Consider the following 20,338-nt stretch of genomic DNA (forward strand, 5'->3'; position numbering starts at 1 on the left):
GGGGGGGGGGGGGGGGGGGGCGTGTTCATCTTGCTTGTGTTCTGGTTGTACCGCAGTTCTCTGGGTTGTCTGAGACACTAATACCCATTTTTCTAAAAAAAAAAAAAAAGATAAAATTGCATGAAAGTTATTATCTCAAACACTTAATGCGACAAATGTTATATAAATGGCCTTCATTTTCCTGACTACCGCTTGGCTGATTATTTTCTCTTTAAGGATATTTTAAAATATCACTGGAGGGGCGCCTGGGTGGCTCAGTCGTTAAGCGTCTGCCTTCGGCTCAGGGCGTGATCCCAGCGTTATGGGATCGAGCCCCACATCAGGCTCCTCCGCTGGAAGCCTGCTTCTTCCTCTCCCACTCCCCCTGCTTGTGTTCCCTCTCTCGCTGGCTGTCTCTCTCTGTCAAATAAATAGATAAAATCTATTAAAAAAATAAAATAAAATAAAATATCACTGGGACTATATTTGCTGACCGTGATTTCATTGACGCGAGGATGAGACCGTTCACGGGAGCATGAGTGCCCCCCCTTTCAGACGCTAATGTACCCTAACACCAGCCTTTCTCGGGAAACGGTGAATGTGTACAGCTTTTGTATTTCGGTAGTTCTGGCTGAACTGTGACACAGTACAGTGCTCTGCCCAGATGTGAGCCAGGGACGTGCGCTAAGTGACCTGATGCCACCGTCATAAGTTGTTGTTCGTTTCCACAGGCACAGCCCGTTTAGACAGCACAAAACCAAAGACAAGCATGAGATAGACCGAATGACCCTCACCGTGGTAAGGAGATTGAAAACTCTGTTCTTTGATGGTGTTTTGTTTTTAAGATTTTCTTTTCTTTTTTTTAGTAATCTTTACCCACAACATGGGACTCGAACCTACCACCCCAAGTTCGAGAGTCACACGCTCCACCGGGCGCTCCAGAAAAACTCTATTCTTATTCACATTATAATGTTCACATCTCATTCCATTAACAGCCTGTCTAAAAATTTGCTTTCTTAAAAACAAACGAGAGGAGATACAGTTCCTTGAATTCCTAACTGGCAATTTAGTGGAAATAGGTGCCAAGGCAGAAATTAAGGTTTGCCACCTGTCAGTAAGAGAAAGACCCAGAAATTCAAAAACTAAAGTAAGAAGATCGGGGCGCCTGGGTGGCTCAGTCATTAAGCGTCTGCCTTTGGCTCAGGGCGTGATCCCAGAGTCCTGGGATCGAGCCCCACATCAGGCTCCTCCGCTGGGGGCCTGCTTCTCCCTCTCCCACTCCCCCTGCCTGTGTTCCCTCTCTCGCTGCCTGTCTCTCTGTCAAATAAATATATAAAATCTTTTTAAAAAAATAATAAAGTAAGAAGATCAAAGAAAATGAAACATTGCAGTGGTGTAGAAAGAGCTGGGAGACCGGTTTCTCCCAACCTGGCCCTGGCCTGTTGATTGACGTTGAAAATGACTAATAATCTGGGGAGTCCAGTCAGTGGAGCATGTGACTCTTAATCTTGGGGTCATGAGTTCGAGCCCCACCTCGGTCATAGAGATGACTTAAAAAAAGAATGACTAGTACAGTTTCACGTTTCTTTAGAGTAAATATTAATTCATGATGAATCTGCAGTTTTTAACATTCTCCTCGTCTAAGAAATGGTCTTCAGGTCTGGTTGGGCATCAGGGCCCTGTTTCCAGGAGTGCGTCTTTGAAATCTTGTCCTTTTTTCCTCCCCCAGAACGTGGAACTCCCAGAGGCCTTCTCCCCGGAGCTGCGGTCCCTCCTGGAAGGCCTGCTCCAGAGAGACGCCAGCAAGCGGCTCGGCTGCCATGGAGGCGGGTAGGCTGTTTTTTTAGCTCTTTAGTGTCGACGCCCAGAACACATAACAGTTAGTTTCAGTACATCACAAATCATTCCTAGCCCCTAAAAATCTCCCACTTTGATCTGAGGGGGAAAAAAAATCACATGGGAAATATGTATGCTGTCCTTTGTGTTTCATAATAAACGACTTGAAGGAGTCGCTAACTTCTCAACTTTGAAAATCGATCATGTCGATGGTGGAAATGAATCCTGATATTTCGCAGCTCATTTGGTGAAGTTTTGCTAATTACCTTTGCCGGGAGGGCAGTTCAGTATCCTGATGAATCAGGTTCTGACTTGTTTTCTCTCGTGCACAACTGGCCGGCTGCTGTCTTATGCTTTCTAGCTGCTAGCTATCCAGAATGCCTTCCTGCTGTCCTCAGACTTGACTGATATTTTGGCTGGATATAGAATTCTAAATCAATAATGATTCCCCCCCAGAACCTTGGAGATATATTGCTTTATTGTGTGCAGTAAAGCTGGTCACGGAGCTCAGCTATCACTCCTTATGTCAGCCACTGAGAGCGTTCCTTGTCCTGTGGAGGCCCATTTTCTTCAGCTTGAGGAATACTATTATGTTATTTATTTGACAGTCCCTCTCCTCCGTTTCCATGGTTAGCGCGTAGAACTCCTTTCAGGTGGCCGTTGGAATTTCTAGAATGGTCATCAGTGCTTCTGACCTTGTGGATTCCCTGTATCTTCGCTTTGATTCTGTTCTACTTTGTGTGGGCTTAAATCCCTGATCTCTCCTTTGATTGCTTTTTAAAATCTGTAGCAGGCTTAATTTCTTCAAAATAGAACCTTTCAGGGGTTCGCCCCACTCCATTAGAATAAACACGTAGCTGCAGGCATCTTGGGGTTGGATATGGAGGAAGAAAGTATGGTGTGTGTGTGTGCGTGTGCGTGCGCGTGTGCGCCCATGTGCGTGCGTGCATGAAGGGTTCCATCTACAGAGTGCAGCCTGTCTTCAGCCTGAGTCTCACCATCCCCCCGCCCCCACCCCCTCCACACACACTGCGTTGAGCCTGGAGCTGAGCACCTCTGTCCCCCGGGGGATAGCTGTGCCATTCCTAGCCAGCCCTCACTGCTCCCACGCCCACCCCGTCTGCTGACGGTTCCCGAGCCCTCCTTGTGGTGCGTTTATGTCTCCATGTTCCTCTTCCATCATTTTAGCGATTGTTGGGAAGGAGCAAATGCAGAACGCAAAGGGACACGCTTTGACTTAGGTTTCATTCATTCATTCATTCATTCACTCAGTAAACAGTTCCTGAGCACCCCCCGAGTGTCGGCTATCGCCGTAACTGCTGGGACTGAGGCGGCACACAGGGTAGACACAGCCCTGCCTTCTTGGAGTTTCTCTTGGGTAGGGGTGCGTGACATTATGGAAACGGTCAAGTAAGATGACCTCAGACCGAGAGAAGAGCGTAAATGAGAGAAATGAGGCAGTGTTGTCGTTGAGATGCCAGCCTTGGGAGGAGCGGGGGAAGGACCCCAGGCAGAGGGGTCAGTGAGGGTAGGGCTTTGAGGGGGAATCAAGCTTCCACGGTGCAGAAGAGCAAGAAGGCTGGAGAGCCAGGAGAGGGAGGTCGAGAGCAGGTCGGAGAGGCGGTGGGCTCAGGCAGGTCCTACAGGCCGTGTCCCTGGACTTGGCTGTAAGTACAACAGGGAAGCCTCTGGAGAGTCTTGGGCAGGGGTGTAGGGAGATGGTTTGAAAGGATGATGTGGGCACAGCATGGGGCGGGTGGGGCTGCAGGCTGGAGGGCAGGCCGGGGGCAGGGGGCAGTTAGGGCCATTCAGGGAGGGGGATAGGGACCTGGACAGTGGCAGTAGTGGTGGGACATTGAGCATCCCCTTCATGATCAAAGACCCGGCCGCCCCCACTGGGAATTGGATCTCGGTGAGGATTGGAGGGGTTAAGAAGTAGCCCCAGGACTTGCCGAGGGATGGGCTGTGGAGTGTAGGGGAAGTGGGGCATCGGGGGTGATCCGGCTCTTTGGCCTTAGACAACACAGGGCACTTAAAGGCCCGGCAGGGTGAGGTCATCCAAGGAGGGAAAGCAGAGGAAGGGGTCGAGAAGCAGGCCTTGGGGCTCTGCCGCAGGGGACGGGCTGTGGGGAGACCCGGGGTGGGCCGTGGGGAGAGTCCCTGGCAGGCACGGGGACTGTACAAAGCCTATGTGTAGGCTTTCCTCATGGTATACAGCCCCTTCTCTTCCACGAAAACTGAGCGTTAAGGGTGCTCTCTGGGAAAACTTGTTTCTTCCCGTTATGAGGAGGTGTGGCATGTGCCGTGTTCCTAGGTTTCTAGTTTGCTTCGGAACTCATATTCGGTGCTTCAAATGCCTCTCCTTTGATCTAACATGCCTCATAGACGTTTGCCGTAAATCTCCGCAATGCGGAGACCTCTAATTCTTACTTGAATTTGTTTTCCTGGTGACAGAACCCTACGTTATCTATCTGTGACGGCTCCTAGGTTCTCTCAGACTGGAACGCGCACCCCTGATAAATTACCGTATGGGATAATATTCCTCGCTTCCGCATACGATATTTCTAAACATCCCGCATTTCCTGTGCCGCTTTGAAAGAAGCATATTTTACTTGCTTGCTTTAAGCACTGAAAATAGTCGTTCCTCTGTGTTCTTACGAGGAGACAGTTTTTGGGAAATATTCCTTAGGTTTGCAAACGCACCCTTACCACCTTTGTGCCTCTTCCACAGGGCACAGGAAGTAAAGGAACACATCTTTTTCAGAGGCGTCGACTGGCAGCAAGTCTACTTACAAAAGGTACTCTGTCTGGAGCCCCACACTGGGCACCACCACCGCTGTGCTCCCTCTTGGTCCCCACTTCCTGGGTCCACCCCCCCAGCCCCGCCCCGGGCCCAGGCCCCGCCCCCCAGGCTCCCCTGACTTTGCCGCGAGACCTTCTTGCTCTTCTACCGATGGGCAGCCATTACTGGCCAACTTCTCTTTCCCCAGTTTAAAAGTTTTCAAAATATCTGAGGTATATATTAATAAATATTGAAACGGAGTTGTTACCTAATTCAAACGTCCATATAGCCGAGATGTTTTTAGCTTTCGCTCATCTTTTTGACTTCCTATCTCAATCAGTGACTGTATTTTCATAAAGACCTCTATAGAAATGCACAAGAAATGTGGGTCACAAGTGTACGTATACTTTCTAGCCCGGCACCACACAACTTAAGGATCAGTACGATTGAATAGCAACAGAATCCCTTGCCTTATTTTAAGATATTTTTTTAATATTCCCTTTGGTACAAGAAAACACCCCCAAATTAAAGTTTTCTTAAAAACGTTGATCCCTGGGGCGCCTGGGTGGCTCAGTCCTTAAGCATCTGCCTTCGGCTGAGGGCGTGATCCCAGAGTCCTGGGATCGAGCCCCACATTGGGCTCCTCTGCTGGGAGCCTGCTTCTCCCTCTCCCACTCCCCCTACTTGTGTTCTCTCTCTCACTGGCTGTCTCTCCATCAAACAAATAAATAAAATCTTAAAAAAAATAAAAATAAAAATAAATAAATAAATAAAAACGTCGATCCAATTTGGATTCGTTTTTGCACCATCTCCAGCTGTCAAGGGATGGTGATGGTCGGCCGAAGGAGAGCGCGGGCCACGGCTCCTGCCTCCGTGGGCATAGAGCGCTCCCGCTGGCCTCCCCGCACGCACGTTGAGGCCCTAGCAAGTGCAACGCGGCGTGGTGTTGTCTGACGCGCAGTGTGTTCCTGAAGTTGAGGTGGCGGGATGTGCGGTCTTGAGCTGTCATTATATTCACTGATCCTTTAAGACCTTGGACGGGAATCATTTTCCCCTTGAGTGTCTCTCAAATCTGGGGTGTGCTTTTAGGGCTGTTCCGTGCACAGCTCACCTGTGAAAGATGTACCGTGATGTGTAGGAGCTCGACAGGAATGCTCAGTGAGGCACGCTGGTGCTCGCCGTGTTCTCACCATACAGTGATAGGTTGGGATGGGCCGTAAGGCGATCCGATAACTGACCCATGCTTCTTTGGATCTTCCAGTACCCTCCACCCTTGATTCCTCCCCGGGGAGAGGTCAATGCGGCCGACGCCTTTGACATTGGCTCATTTGACGAAGAGGATACCAAAGGCATCAAGGTACACGCGTCATGTTCGCCTGCAGGTGTTTCGGAGGGTGGGCAGATTTCTTACTGGCAGTCAAACTGAGTGATTATCTTAGCATTGGCCTGCTTGTGGATTGTAAGTTACCAATGAACACCTACGTATTTGAAGAATGTAGAAGTCAAGGACCTAAATCAGAAACGATGAAAGCTTTCTGTGGACTAATCGTTTTATGTTTGACAAAGTGGTAAGTGGTCAGTTTCTTACGGATTTGGATATATCTGCGATTGAAATAGAACTGGAACGTATATGAAACAGAGAAAAACAACTGTGTGACAGCAAACACACTTTGCCTTGTGCCGAAGAGCCAGCCGTCTCAATCCTTTTACGTATTCAGATCTCTCTGTGTTAGGATGAAAAGAGCAAACGGCGTGAGTCATTTTCCATTTGTCAATCAAAAGTAAAATAATCACTGTGGGTTTTGTTTTTTTTTTTTATATAATCCTCTGTGTTTTTCAAACTTTTGTTCATATCATTACGTTTCCCAGTAGACAAGGCGTAATTACAGACGGTGAGTCATGAGGGCAAGTCGTCTTCCTCAGGCTGCTAAGTCAGAGTGTGTCACTACATGTCAGGCTCACATCTGCCCCCACCTTCTCAGCGTCCCTCAGGACCTCCCCATCTTTTCTCAGCTGCCTCGTTATACCCCGATTGTATAAGCCCCCCCCTCACTTCTCCTACCGAGCAGCTCCCCCTCCAGAAGGCTGCAGCCCTGTCAGCGCACACACCTGTGAGGACTGTAGCTAGGGACACACAGAACTGGAACCAACGGGGCCTGGAGACAGAAGTGGTGGGTGAGCAGCTGGGAAGGGGGGAAGCTGCTGAGACGCCACGAGGAGGCCAGGTGCTTTGGGACCCGGGACTGGCAGCTGGTTGGAACTGGCGATGTCAGGAAGGAGGGGCTATCGGGGTGCTTCCAGGACCAGCTTCCTAGGAGGGGAAGCTGAGGCGAAGGGGAAGTGGAGAGGGCCAAGGCCACTTCTCTGGTCTGGCGCAGTGGCTCGCCCGGGGGACCGCGGCATGCCCAGCACCCCAACGTGCACGCCACCAGGCGTGGTCTGCAGCCCGGACAGACAGCACGCATTAGGCGTGTAAGTACCGCCGTCCAGCCGTGCTCTGGGGAAAGATCGTTTACAAAGTCACTTAAAAGGATTACTGTTGTCACAATAGAATTTTGTCATCAGAGGCACTACCGTCCATGATAGGGTGCTAAAAATAAAACGACTATGATGTGGGAGCCCACAGACATTTTTGATGTTAAAAAGAGATTTCTGGTTACTTTAAATTTTGTAAACCATAATCAAGGCTCTGGAGTCAGACAGGCTGGGCTCAAATCTGCCCTTACTCGCTGCGTGACTTCGGGTAGCTTCTCATGCCTTGGTTTTGTCACTTGTGACTGGGTTTGACGCCCACATTTCTCTGGGGTAGAAGAGAGAGCCGCTTGAAGCCTCCTGGCACGTAGTCCATGCTTAAGCTGGGAGGTTCTGTCAACATGGTTTTCGTTCTTCGTGACCTGAGAGCTGAGGACGAGCGCACTCGGAGCAAGAGGGGGCGTGTGGCCAGGAGTCCAGCAGGAAGTGCGGACCCCGGCACAGTCTAGTCCAGCTAGAGGGTCTGAGCTTAAGAAACCCTGTATTCTTTATCTTTAAAAAAGCAGCTCAAATAATACACTATTCTTTAGAAAACAATAACAAAACAAAAAAAAAAGCTCACCTCAGTTAAGTACAAATTTTCTTCTTTGTTTTCTTCATTTTTGTTTGTTTTACTCATTTTTACCAACTTAACGCTAAGTCCTAAAAAGTCAAGAGTCTGAAATTCTAGCAAGTAGAACGGTTTGTATACAAAGCGGAGTTGGCCCTTTCCCAGCAATGCTTTGGAAGGGAGTCCGTTTTTACTTTTGGCGAACACTTCAGAATCCGTCCCGGTGGCCCTGATCACAGGGCGCCCCCCTGGCCTGCTTCACCAGCACTCACCACACACACACACACACACACATACACACACACACACACACACACGGCTGGGCACGCGCCTCCAGCATTCATGCTCTGAGCCGCGGAGGACTTCAGCTCTGGGCTCAGCCTGGGCTTCTGAAGAAGCCAGAAGAGGAAAAGGAGGCTCTGTGAATCAAAGCCATCCTAAAATCAACACCTGATCATAGCAGGTCATGAAGGGCGGGTGGAGAGCCCTCCGTGTTTCATCGATTTGCTGAAGTCTTGGGGGCAAGTCCCTCTTCTTGCTCTTTTTCTTGTAAATAACTTGCCTGTTATAATATCTATCCAATACTTATCGCTCAGGCAAAGGAGCAAGCAAATCGAGCTTCTAAAGAGATCTGTGCTTTTGAATGACAGATGTATTCCTCTCTTTCAGTGAGATCACTCACTCACCTTTCTGCCACAGAACTGGAGCTCAAAGGCATAAAATCATTTTCTTTGCTCATTTTCAGAGTATGGCCTCTTAAGCTCAGGGGGAAGAATGGAGGGTGTTGAGTAATAATGTGGAAGAGAAATGCTATCATTAAGTGTAATTTTTATTCCAGTGCCTCTTAAAGGCGAAGTTTCCTAACCTCCCCCTGTCTCCCGGGCTCCGCGGTTGCCCACCAGATCGCGCCGTTACTCTGGGTTCGTGGAAGGTTGGAAGGTTCATGGAATGAATGGAAAATTCAGCCTCCTCTCCCTTCTGCTCATCTCACTTTTCAGATGAATCGAGGGTGGTGAGAAAACCCTCCCACCTTCTCCTTTTTCATTGTTTCTAAAAGTGCGGGATATAATTTCCTACTTTTGCAAATAGAGTTTCCTCGCCATCTACACTGACTTTTGTTGTCAGATCTTTTTACACTCTAAATAAAGCCCCGTACGTGTAAGTTCTTCACTAACAGATACGTAACGAAGATGGCGTAAGCGATGGTATGAGAGAACGGGCTGAATCTCCCCTGACGCGGGACTGAACGTGAGGTGCCGTCAGTCAGCACGTTGGTGGGGCTGCTTGGTTATCAGGAGCAGACATTGATGCCAACGACCAGGCCGTCGCCCAGTGATCTCCCCACGTACAGTTAGGGTACTTCTGAATCTGTTGCCTTGCTAAGTATGTTAAATCATAACTGTCTTGATCTCTTAAAATAATAAGCTTCTTGATTGCGACCAAGATCTCTACAAGAACTTCCCCTTGGTGATCTCCGAGCGCTGGCAGCAGGAAGTAGCCGAAACAGTTTATGAAGCAGTGAATGCAGACACGGATAAAATCGAGGCCAGAAAGAGAGCTAAAAATAAGCAACTTGGACACGAAGAAGGTAAAATAGCCAGCGTGTCTCAAAATATTTTCAACGCGATGAATTTTTTAAAACGTCTTGTCAAGCCGGAAAAGTATTTGGGTTGTAAAGTACTTTCCAGGGGTGGTAGGGGGTACGCCATAAATAGCGGCCTGTGGCTTGGAAAAGCTGAGTGTAATATGTCTGAGTTGTCAGTCAACATATAAATTAAGGTGGTCAGCAGTAGGGTGTCAGTGTGTCCTCTGATCTTAGAACGTCTAGAACAAGTTGGCAAGTGTCTTCCTTGAAGACTGAGTATTACCGTGCCAGGAGCAGGCCCGGCTTCATGGGCGTGTGACCTGGGCCACCTCGTAGGGCACCCCACTGGGCTGAACGCCCTGCTGTCACCGCCTTGACATTCTTAATCATGTTTGAACAAGGGGCCTGCATTTTCATTCTTCACCGGGCCCCGCAAAGTATGTAGTGGTTGGCTCTGGTTAGGAACTCAGCACGCGGGTCCCTTGTCCAGAGCTATAAATGGATATAATGACATTTATTTTACAAACAGCACCAAAGAATTGCCAAACCACATTTTTACTTACAATATTTGAGTGCCCTGTTGGGATTTCCAAAGTGGAGCGCGTAACGTCGGGTGTTAAACCAGTCGGCCATTCTTGGTTCACCAAATGTTGTTGCTCTCGATTTTCCTAAGATTTTAATGAATCCTGGATATTTAAATGTACTGTGGTTGATGATGATGATATCATCCGCTTTACTTCTAGGCATAGACTTTCCTGAGGTTAGCGTTATGTAATAAGAGTGACCGGCCGGGAGCCGTCCCCGTGTGTTAACAAGTTACTTGAATGTGGGGCAGCTTGATGCAGGCTGGTCGGTCGTGTGCATCAGTTCCCAGCAGCGTTTATCACCTGCTCAGAGATGTGTGCCCGAGCCCGGATGGAGGAATCCATCCTTACGTTAAAGCTGCCTGAGTGCCCCAGGGGAACAGCGCGGCCCCGTAACTGTGCTCACCTCCCTTCTGCTGGGAGAGGGGCTCCATGTCTAAGTTGTTCCTTAGACAGCCCATCCATTGACATCACTCTGGACTGTTGGCCGTAGCAAATTTTTCAAGGGAAATCACATCAGTGGTCATTTGCTCCAGGGAGGGCCGTGATGTCGCTAGAATCTTGACAAATTGGACCTAGAAAAAATTAGGTAGACCTTCATGACCTTACCGAAGTGTATCCTTTTAACTAGAGCTGCAGACAGAGCACCTAGCAAATTAATGAGTATAGCTTCGGATGTACGTGATTGATTTGGGCATCCCAGGCTCTTGTTGAAGATCTTGGGAGTCACCTTACAGAACAGCACAGTCCAGGCTTGGGTCTCTGGGGTAGACCTGCAAGGCTTCTACCTTCCATGCACTTAACGCCGTGTAAACACTTCTGCATTAAAACGACACCTCCGGGGAGCCCACCCGATCACCTGTCCCCTCCCTCCGTGGTTCTTTTCCCTCCTCTCTGCTGTCTGGGTCTCCTCGTAGAATGTTAGCTCTCTGGGGGCAGGGGTTCTGTCTCTCGTCAGGTGGCACTGCTGAATCCAGAGCGCCCAGAACCTGCCCAGCACCGGGCGCGCCCTTCATAGCTGTTGAATGAATGAGGGGAGGAGTGAAAGAATGATTTTTAGCATGGTCTCCAAAACCTTTAAAGAAAGCAGAGCCAGCCACTTAAAATTAACCTTAAAAAACAAAAAAACAAAAAAAAAAAAAACAGAGAGACTTCACTCTAATAATAAGATTGGGACTCAGCATGAGTACAGTTTAGCTCAGTCTGTCTAAGTAGCCATGTATTTGAGGGATAAATAGAGCCTTAAGGAATAAACAGTTTTGAGCCTTGTGTTTGTTACCTCGGCTGCTTGGTAAGTCCCGTACGATTATTTATGGGATTGAGGGGGGAACGCCAGTCCCACATAAAGGCAAAGGTACTTTGGGCATAGCACGAATTGAATTACTCTCTATTCTCCAATTCCTGTTATTACACATAATGAAAACATAGTTTGGGAACACACCCCTGCCCTCTCTGAGCCAGAAGGGACCATCACGAATGTGGCCAAATATTGAGAAACGGCCGTTCAGTATATGTTAGCAGAAACCTGTTCTTCTGATCCCCAGCTCACCTGGGTCTCAAAACTTGAGGTAATGGTTTGCATAACGGGCTCCATTCGTAGAAACTTGATTTTTCCAAAAAGCGTGTCATTTTTTTTGGTCTGTTTCTGAGCAGCACAGAGACCATCTGGGTCCGAGCCCGTTTAATCTGTGGTTATTTTATGTTGCTCAGATTACGCTCTGGGAAAGGACTGTATCATGCACGGTTACATGCAGAAGCTGGGGAACCCGTTCCTGACTCAGTGGCAGCGTCGGTATTTTTACCTCTTTCCAAACAGACTTGAATGGAGAGGAGAGGGAGAGTCCCGGGTAAGTCCGAAGCGGCCTTCCCAGCACGGACCCGCAGCGTCCTCGGTGTCACGTGGCTCTTTCGGGTGGCTGGCACGTCTTCTAACATACCCCACTAAGCTCTGACTATCTCTTTCAACTTGTGCCCGTGAGATTTTGGTGTTCAAACGCTGACTTTTACACTGAGAGTCAAAGAAGGATTTTGTAACATCTGAAAGTAGAACGTGAGGTCAAAACAGGTTTGAAGAAGGTTGAAGAGTAGTTGGGGAGATCAAAAGAGATTAAAAAAAAAAAAATCCAGAACTTTGGAGTCAGACCCGTAGAGGCGCTCGAATCCAGGGCTCAGAGAGGAAGGTCTGGCGTCCACGACAAGGCCAGACAGTTGTGGGTCTGCCTGTGCTCAGTCTCCCCTTCACGTGGCCCCCCCACCTCGTCAGGCCCACATGAAATGAGCTAAGTGATGTAAGCCGTGATGCTGGGAGCAGAGCGGAGGTCGCCAAACCACACTCCCTTCGGTCTCCGTTTTGTTGGAAAAGTGAAAGTGACTTCCATACCACAGGCAGGAAGATACCACTGCCTCCTCAAGTCCTTTCTCGAGGCGAATGTCTGTGAACAAAATAAGAAGAAATTTCTAGTTTGCACTGTCCCTCTAAGCAAGACAGGCAGCATTTATTAAGCACCTACTGTGTGGGGAGCGGAGGGCTTGTCCAGAGGTGGTGACCCAAGTAGAGGGCATGCTTCTGCTCTTGGGGTGGGAATGGCTAGTCCTCTGGGGCCAAGGAAGCAGGGCAGTGGTTCCAAATGTCACAAACATAATTGATGTCTTGAATGTGTCAGGATACTGCCCATCGGTTGTCTGGTGGTGAGAAGTATAGAAACTAGTGAGCTCTAATCTTGTTCGTTTGACTCTGGAACGTGTGTTTTAATCCCCTTGGTAAAGGGGCGCCTGGGCGGCTCAGTCCGTTAAGCATCCAACTCTTGGTTTCAGCTTGGGGTCATGATCTCAGGGTCGTGGGATCGAGCCCCGTGTCGGGCTCCACACTCAGTGTGGAGTCGCTCGTCCCTCTCCTCTGCCCTCTGCTCCTTCCCCCACTTGCATGTTCTCTCTCAAATAAGTAAATAAAATCCTTGAAAAAAATAAAAATAATAATCCCCATTGGTAAAGTTGCTGTTTAATTATGAGTGATTGCTACTGCACAGCACATCCCTTTCAGATAAACAAGACTTCTCACCGTTGCTAGTGCCACGGGAGTCATTTCCTCAGACTAGTGCATCTAGGCTCCGAATTGCTGTTAATAAGTCTCTTTGGAGGTCCTGGGTTGTAACTCGGGTGCTAGTAAGTATTATATACTATGTAATATACAATATATATCATATTTTATAAATATGTGAACTCAGCACCCAAATTATAATTCATTATATATTCTTATTATAGAGTATATGATATTTCCAGATAATAAGTGTCCCTGCGCATATAATGCATTTATAGTTGACCCTTCAGCAACACGAGGGTCAGGGGTGTTGGCCCCTCATGCAGTCAAAAACCCGTGTGTAACTTTTGACTCCCCCCAAAACTTAACTACTGATAGCCTGGGTTGACCAGAAGGCTGGCTGATAACGTAAACGGTGGGTGAACACAGCATTTGCATGTGACGTGACTTATATACTGTATTCTTACAATAGAGTCAGCTAGAGAAAAGAAAATGTTAATTAAGAAAATCACAAGGAAGAGAAAATACATTCACAGAACTGTACTATGTTACCGGGGAAAAAAATCCCTGTGGAAGTGGACCCCCATAGTTCAAACCCGTGTTGTCCCAGGGCCAACTGTAGTCTCCCGTCTACGGGACAGTGACCGTTGTGCACGTTGAAAGGAAATGATCTCACTTTTCAGGATATTCGAAAACTTAAAAAAGAAAACCTTCCCTTTTTTCAACATTGGATGCAGTAAGTTAGCTTGGTTTTAAAAGCCAGCGTTCGGTGTTCTGTTTGAGAGCTGCCTGATGTAGGTAGATGGCTGGATTAGTGCGTGTAAATCAGGAAACAGACCATGAGCATTTATGATGGTGGTGGTGTTCCCTTAGGAGTCTTGGCGTATTTATCCAAAAAAACATAGAATGGTAAGGTACTCACGACACCATGGCATTCGCCGTAAGCAGTCATGTTCTAGACCTGGCGTGACCATCTTCTAAGGATGTCGCCTGTATTTATAACATCCTTTTGATATTTTCGAAATACCATTAGCTCACAAGCCAGCATTGCCAGGCCTTTCCCGAGCTGCCGTGTCAGGATCTCAGCCACACCCCGTTTGCTCGTGTAAGTCATAGAGCACTTCGCTGTTTCCTCACACCTCGGTCAGTAGAATTCAGAGGAGCGTGCGACACAGAAAGGACACGTGCGAGTCACGGCCATTCACAAATCAGTTCTGTGTTGAGGGAACAGCTGTGCTGTTGTCTTACAGAGACATTCTGTCCTTCCCCTTTCCTTCGAGATGGCATCATTTGAATTTTGTGCGTGTCCCTTCGTAGCCATTCCCCCTCACTTCTAAAATATCATCAAAGAAAGGAAAAGGCTGATTTTTTTTTTTTTTTTTTTTGCTTTTTCTAAGCTGATAGTTTCCCGTATTACTTATTAATGTAACTTAAGAAATCGGGAAATAATGTGAAGTAATTTGTCTTTTTTTTTTTTTTATGGCTAGCAAAATTTACTGACAATGGAACAGATTCTGTCTGTGGAAGAAACTCAGATTAAAGACAAAAAGTGCATTTTGTTGCGGATAAAAGGAGGGAAGCAGTTTGTCTTGCAATGCGAGGTAAGTTTTTTGGGTTTTTAAACAACTTTCTCCCGTAAGCGCAAGTCAGAGCAGCTGTGCACCTGTCCCGTGAAGGCGGCCGCCTGGGTGTGGGACAGGCTCTTGAACCCGTGCTGTGCCGCGTACTGAGTGGGACAGCCCCAGGGTACAAGGGTCTCGGCAAATCTGCAGTTCCTGTTCCAGAAGGGAATGGCAGGAAATGGCGGAAGAGGAAGTACGTGGAATAACCCGATTGCCCTATCCGGAAACTCTGTCCAGCGTTCAGTGGGGGCCTGTTGGCAAGTCTCCCAGTTCTTATCTTCCATCGTGTTCGAGGTTGGGGCTCGGATGTTTAAACACAAGATACCAAAGTGACTTCTTTCAGGGGAGATGCCATCTTTCTCTCTCCAAAGTTCTATTGTAGCCCAAATTTAATTCCTGTGGGGTACTGGGCTGTGTGTGTAGGATGGGGGTGGGGGAGTGGGTAGGTGGGTGTGCATGGGGGTTACGTGTGTGGGGGGGGTGTGGGTTTGTGTGGATGTGCCCGTGTGGGTGGGGGTAGGGTATAGGTAGGCGTGGGGGGGGTGCGTGTGTGCATGTGGGTGGGGGGTGGGGGGTGTGAATGTGCATGAGTGTGTGCATGCGTGGGCACCAGAGCGTGTTTAGAGAGACATAACCGAGGTGTGTGCTTAGTCACCTCGTCCCTCCACGGCACATGTGAGGTGCCTGTTCGTCGGTCAGAACCGCTCCTCAGACATCCCTGTGTAGACTTGAGCTGTTTTAGAAATCAGAAATCGGAGGCGATCTCTGAACGGATCGCGGGCAGTGCTTCTCCGGGTGGGGCGCACAGGGTCCCCTGAAGGGCTCGCCCGCCTGGCCCTGCCCCCACAGGAGGCCACAGTTGCGCGGGGCGCCGTGGGGCATTGTCGTTTCCAGAGGTTGCGACTTGTCCCTTTGTGTGTCCGTGTAGAGCGACCCCGAGTTCGTGCAGTGGAAGAAGGAGCTGACCGAGACGTTCACGGAGGCTCAGCGACTGCTGCGCCGCGCCCCCAAGTTCCTCAACAAGTCCCGGTCCAGCGTGGTGGAGCTCTCCAAGCCTCCCCTCTGTCACAGGAACAGCAACGGCCTCTGACGCCCGGGCCAGGAGGGTCCTGGGGAGACGGGGCCTCAAGGAAGCCCGTACCGGGGGTTTTCAGCTCTGGAGCTGGAGCCTTTTGGAGAAGTCTGGGGGTCAGAGGTTCGGTCCACTTGTCCCTGGGGCCCTTCATGGCTGGGAGGACCCAGGATGCCGAGGTGCTCCTGATAGGAGCTGTGACCGCGGTCAGGCCCCGGGCCGGCCTCCCTCCCCTCCTGAGCGCCTCCTGCACATGACCTCTGTCCACGCTCGAAACTACTGAGGAAGCAAGCAAAGTTCTTTCCCTTTCTTACACACCTGTTTGGGTCGACGTGAGCCTAGAGCTTGAGACGATTCCTCCTTATCACTTCAGTCTGTATGTCTGATAGCAAACACATCTTAGACTTGCCAGGATGGAGTGCAGCCCTCTGTGGCGGCAGGTGCCAGATGGCCCGAGCGCTGCCCTGCTGGGCTCACGCGTGTCCGCTCCGCGCTCCTGGGGTACCGGAGGCCAGCGTGCGTGTCCTCCGTGCACTTCAGCACCGACTTCTTGATGCCCTGCGTCGCGAGCTGAAAATGTTTTCTGAGAAGGTTGCCCTTGGGCCCCCGCAGTGCGTGCGGCACCACCAGGTACCCGCCTGCCTCCGACAGGGAACAGAGGGAGCGTGCCCTCAGAGGACTTGGGAGTCGCTCATCACTGACGGCGTTCGACAGTGGACCGTTGGACGCTTACAGGAATTCCGAAGGACAGGCAGTGGGTTTTTAACTTCAGGGCAACAGTGATTTTCAAAAATCTTCAAATAAACAAATCGCACTTTCATGTGTCCGGGTGCGCACGACGCTTGGGGGTGAGTCTGTCTTGGGCTCCAACAATTAGCAGTTATAGGACACGGTCATCCTGGTTCCTTCTGCCTGCCCCCAGGACACATATCTGTAATGGATTTGTAGAGGAAGGAAAGAATTGCTCTGTTTCACGTTGTAATATAATTTAAAATGAATTTTATTGACAAGAGAATGCTGAAGAATGAATGTGTTGAAATGAGTTAACCCCGTATGTGAGTTTCGTGTTATCCTTCGCCTGTCATTAGTGAGTGGTACTTGGCCCCAGGTGGGTCGTCCCACGCCGTCACAGCAGTGGGGCGGAAAGGCCGGTCGCCTCATCCCGGGGGCATCTTCTCTTCTCCCCACGGGTGGTTCTGTGCCCTTTTCACGCCCCAAATAAATGCTGGGCTGTAAGAACCAGTGTGTTTCCCAGTGAAGTCCTCTCTGTCATCAGACTGAAAATAATAACAATAATTTTTACAGTCCACGTATTTGTCTTATCCTTAGTGCAATCCTGTATGTTTCTAAGTGTTAACTACTAACAATATAAATAACATCATCATTATCCGCATCCTGCCCTCCATATTTTTAGTGGTTCCAGATCTCTGTGCACTAGGTTTGTTGGGAAAGTAAGTACTTCTTAACGAAATTATATTTTGAGAGTTTGGAAGACAGTTACTGAGAGTTTTTTATGTCATAGGGGTCACTTTGGACTAGAAATCTGGAGGGGCACTCTCCGTCTCAACCACCAGTTGGGGTTTAAGTCAACACGCACGTTCTCCTCTGCTCTTCCCAGTACAGGAGAACAGAGGCACTCCGCACATGCCTTCCCCTGGCTTAAAAGGGAAGAATGGTGTTCACATTCTGGTTTTTTAAGAAACCACGAGCAACAGAAAAGTAGTTGTTCCTCATAAAGGGTGCGTGCCTCGTGGCCTTGCTTAATGACAACTGTCCAGCTGTCATCAGCCCCATCGCAGGCTCCTATCGCTCGGCATTGATAGGTTGGGAATTTCTGTGCCCTGAGCCTCTTGCGGGCAGAGCCAAGGCCCTCCTGTTGAGAAGGACACGGACTCCTTCAGGGTCTGCCCACCCAGGGCATCAGCACGCCGACCCGCAGCTCTTTGAAAGACACCATCTTTGCTCTGGAGTAGAACAGGAGGTCAGTCTGTCCTTTAGAAAGGAAGCGCGAATTGGAAAATCAAGCCTAATTTCAAGTGCTGTGGTCTCGTCTGGCAGGTTTGGTACCCGCACTTGTCCCCGAAGCCGTCTGATAGAGCCAGCATCCCCGCTGCCCCACGGAAGATGCTTCTGGACCCTTCTGTGCCAGCACCTTGTGCCTGCGCGGCCGGAGAAGGCCAGTGCTCTAGAGATCTGTCTCAGAAAGTTTTGAGAGCGTTACCTCATTCCTAGATGGTTGACCCTTCCATGTTCTGACCATGAAAAAAGACACACTTCAGCACCCGTTTTCTCACTCAGAGAAGATAAAGTCGATACTATTTTGTATAAAGTTATAATGTCTTGACTTCATAAATCAAGGGAATTAATAAAGCAAAGTCTAAAAATAAAGATGACTTTAAGCTGCTCTACAATGTATATGGAAGGAATTAAAAACTTTCGTGAATCCAAGGTTATTTTTCTAAGCGAAAATATCCTCTCCGTTGCAGTTGCCCCTTCAAGGCGTTGGGAGTCGTGCTTTCCCCTTCCACGTCCTGTTTAAGTATGATTTGTCAGCAAAACTTCTCAAAGCAAGCTGTTTCACTGCTAATGCAAATATTTCGCTACTCATGCCTCAGATTGACCAATTCACGGACGTCGCAGTGTCAAAACTTGTGTGGAAAAAGCGGGGCCACGTGTGGAGGAAAGCAAGCATCCCGCTCAGGAAAGCCCGCGACAACAACACGCAATCATCTGTTTGAAGCTGTCTAGCTTGACCTGCGATTTGAAATACGCCACATGGGTACCAGAAACAATTGTTCTAAGGCCCTCACTGGCCGTTACAAAATGTCCTTTACCCATTGACAGAGAGCTTTAACTCCATGAAAAAGATCCAAGTGTGGTCTTTGACGATTTGAAAAATTTCGCTCGGCATTTGTAGTTGGGCCAATTTCATAGAGCACGTGACTTTCCGATGGAATTGATTTTTCACATAAAGAAGAAAGCCAGAGTCTCAAAGTCGGACCCTTTTTCACAGGATGTGAATCTATGAGAGGTACTTTGAAATGCGCTGGTGTTAGGAGAAGACTGATTTTGTAGGACTTAATCATACGTGATTTTTTTCTTCTCAGTAATGTCGTTCAGGGAAGTGTTTCTGGATCGTTCGGAGACGCCTGATGAATTACCTCCCCTGCACCCCTGAGGACTGACAGCTTTTGTGCCGGAGAGGAGGTGGGCTTCGTCGGAGTCTGTGACAGGTGGTGGCTGGGGGGCCGTGGGCTGTAGGGCAGTGCAGTGGGTGTCACTCAGACAAGAGGAGTGGTAGAAATGGGGAAAGGAAGGAAGGCCTTAACTTGCAGGTAAAAAAATCCCTCCCTTTACACCAGGGAAATGACTGAGCTTTAAAGTTGGCTGATTCTTTCCCTCCTTACAACAGGCAGTTGAATAGTAATGATTGTGAGACATGGACACTTTATTTTCGATTATGGAGCCGCTGGACTTATGAATAGGCCATCGGCTTTGTCAGGGCCCCGCACGCCCTCCTGCAACCTCCCAGAGCTAACCCCCCGTCTGTGCGCACCTCGCAGCCACCGGGAGGGCCAGGTGTGGGGGCTGGGTGGCCGCCCACAGGGCCCCGTGGCCAGCCACAGACCTTAGTCACACGTCCACTGCAACCGCAGTAAGGCTCCCCACGATAAGGGGAGCCGGCTTGCGGTGTAAGCCGTGCCCACTTCCAGAGTGAGCTTTAAGAGTTTAAATTTTTGAAATTTTTTTCCCTCCGAGGAGAGGTTGACTCCAGAGGTTTGAATTCATCAATTACTTAAATTCATACGAATATGATTTTTTTTTTTCTTTTGACCCAGGCCACATTTAACAAAGAGCTCTTTTCCTGTTGAAGTAATGAGAGTCAAACTCTGGAATAATACGATTCCCTCCAGTTGTAGTGGGCTTGAGATTTCTTTCACCCTCAAAGACTAAGGGACCTGCTCTTTTATAGCCGAGGGGCAGGGATCCTCTCCCCAAGGTGCCCGATGCCCGGCCACTCACTGACACGACCGGGGGAGCACTGGTCGGTGAGAGCAGCACCCCAAATGTTAAATGACCTTTACTGAAACACACACACACTCACTGCAGAAAATGCATTTCATCATTTCATGCATTTCATCAAAAACCTACAGGAACAAAAACTGCATTTTGAAAGTTTCAGCAATTCCCATTCTTACAGTAAACTCCCCAATGCCACAATCTCAGAATCATCCCTGAAAACTGGTAACTCTGCTTGCGAATTGTATCTTGTCCTAATACCCAGTGTCTTTCCTGTAAGGGTAGGGGATGGAGAACTATTTCTAACCGTGCGCTCATAATTACAAAAGGACTTGAAATTTAATTCCCTGTGTCTCAGATGATTCTGTTCCATGATGTATATATTATGTGTGGTTTATAAGCTAAACACTGGCCATTTTTTAAGTTCTATTGTGAAATCGTATTTTTCTATGTTTTAACTAATTACAATAGATTGGGCTTTTTCTGAGTAACAAAGATTGCTGAAGTACGTATACACATATCTATATATTAAAAAACAGAGTTCTATTTTAGCACAAAAGCATTTTATATTATTTATTGAATCCTTACGTTTGTTTTCGTCAGAAACATTCCTTCTTTCTGCTCCTTTTTATTTGTATAGTTTGTTATTTAAAGAGACGGCGGCCCTGTCTGTATTTCGTAAAATAAAGTGGAAAGAATGCACACAGCCACGTGGGGCGAACGTCCCGTCCCCCCCCCC

The 20,338-nt window shown here is 48.6% G+C and overlaps 1 protein-coding gene across 1 annotated transcript in view; it reads left to right on the forward strand.

Moving 5' to 3' along the window:
• The window catches only part of GRK3 (G protein-coupled receptor kinase 3), a 120,683-nt gene extending 103,795 nt beyond the window's left edge, over nt 1–16,888 (forward strand). The window contains exons 14-21 of the mRNA XM_040619651.1: nt 711–777; nt 1,709–1,809; nt 4,547–4,613; nt 5,859–5,954; nt 9,105–9,267; nt 11,559–11,695; nt 14,373–14,486; nt 15,436–16,888. Of these exons, the coding sequence (XP_040475585.1) occupies nt 711–777; nt 1,709–1,809; nt 4,547–4,613; nt 5,859–5,954; nt 9,105–9,267; nt 11,559–11,695; nt 14,373–14,486; nt 15,436–15,597 (907 nt within the window). The 3' untranslated portion in view covers nt 15,598–16,888. The remainder of the gene's footprint in view (nt 1–710; nt 778–1,708; nt 1,810–4,546; nt 4,614–5,858; nt 5,955–9,104; nt 9,268–11,558; nt 11,696–14,372; nt 14,487–15,435) is intronic.
• The last annotated feature ends 3,450 nt before the right edge of the window (nt 16,889–20,338 follow it).

The sequence above is a fragment of the Ursus maritimus genome, unplaced genomic scaffold, assembly GCF_017311325.1.
Source record: "Ursus maritimus isolate PB19 unplaced genomic scaffold, ASM1731132v1 scaffold_33, whole genome shotgun sequence".
Classification (NCBI taxonomy): Eukaryota; Metazoa; Chordata; class Mammalia; order Carnivora; family Ursidae; genus Ursus; species Ursus maritimus.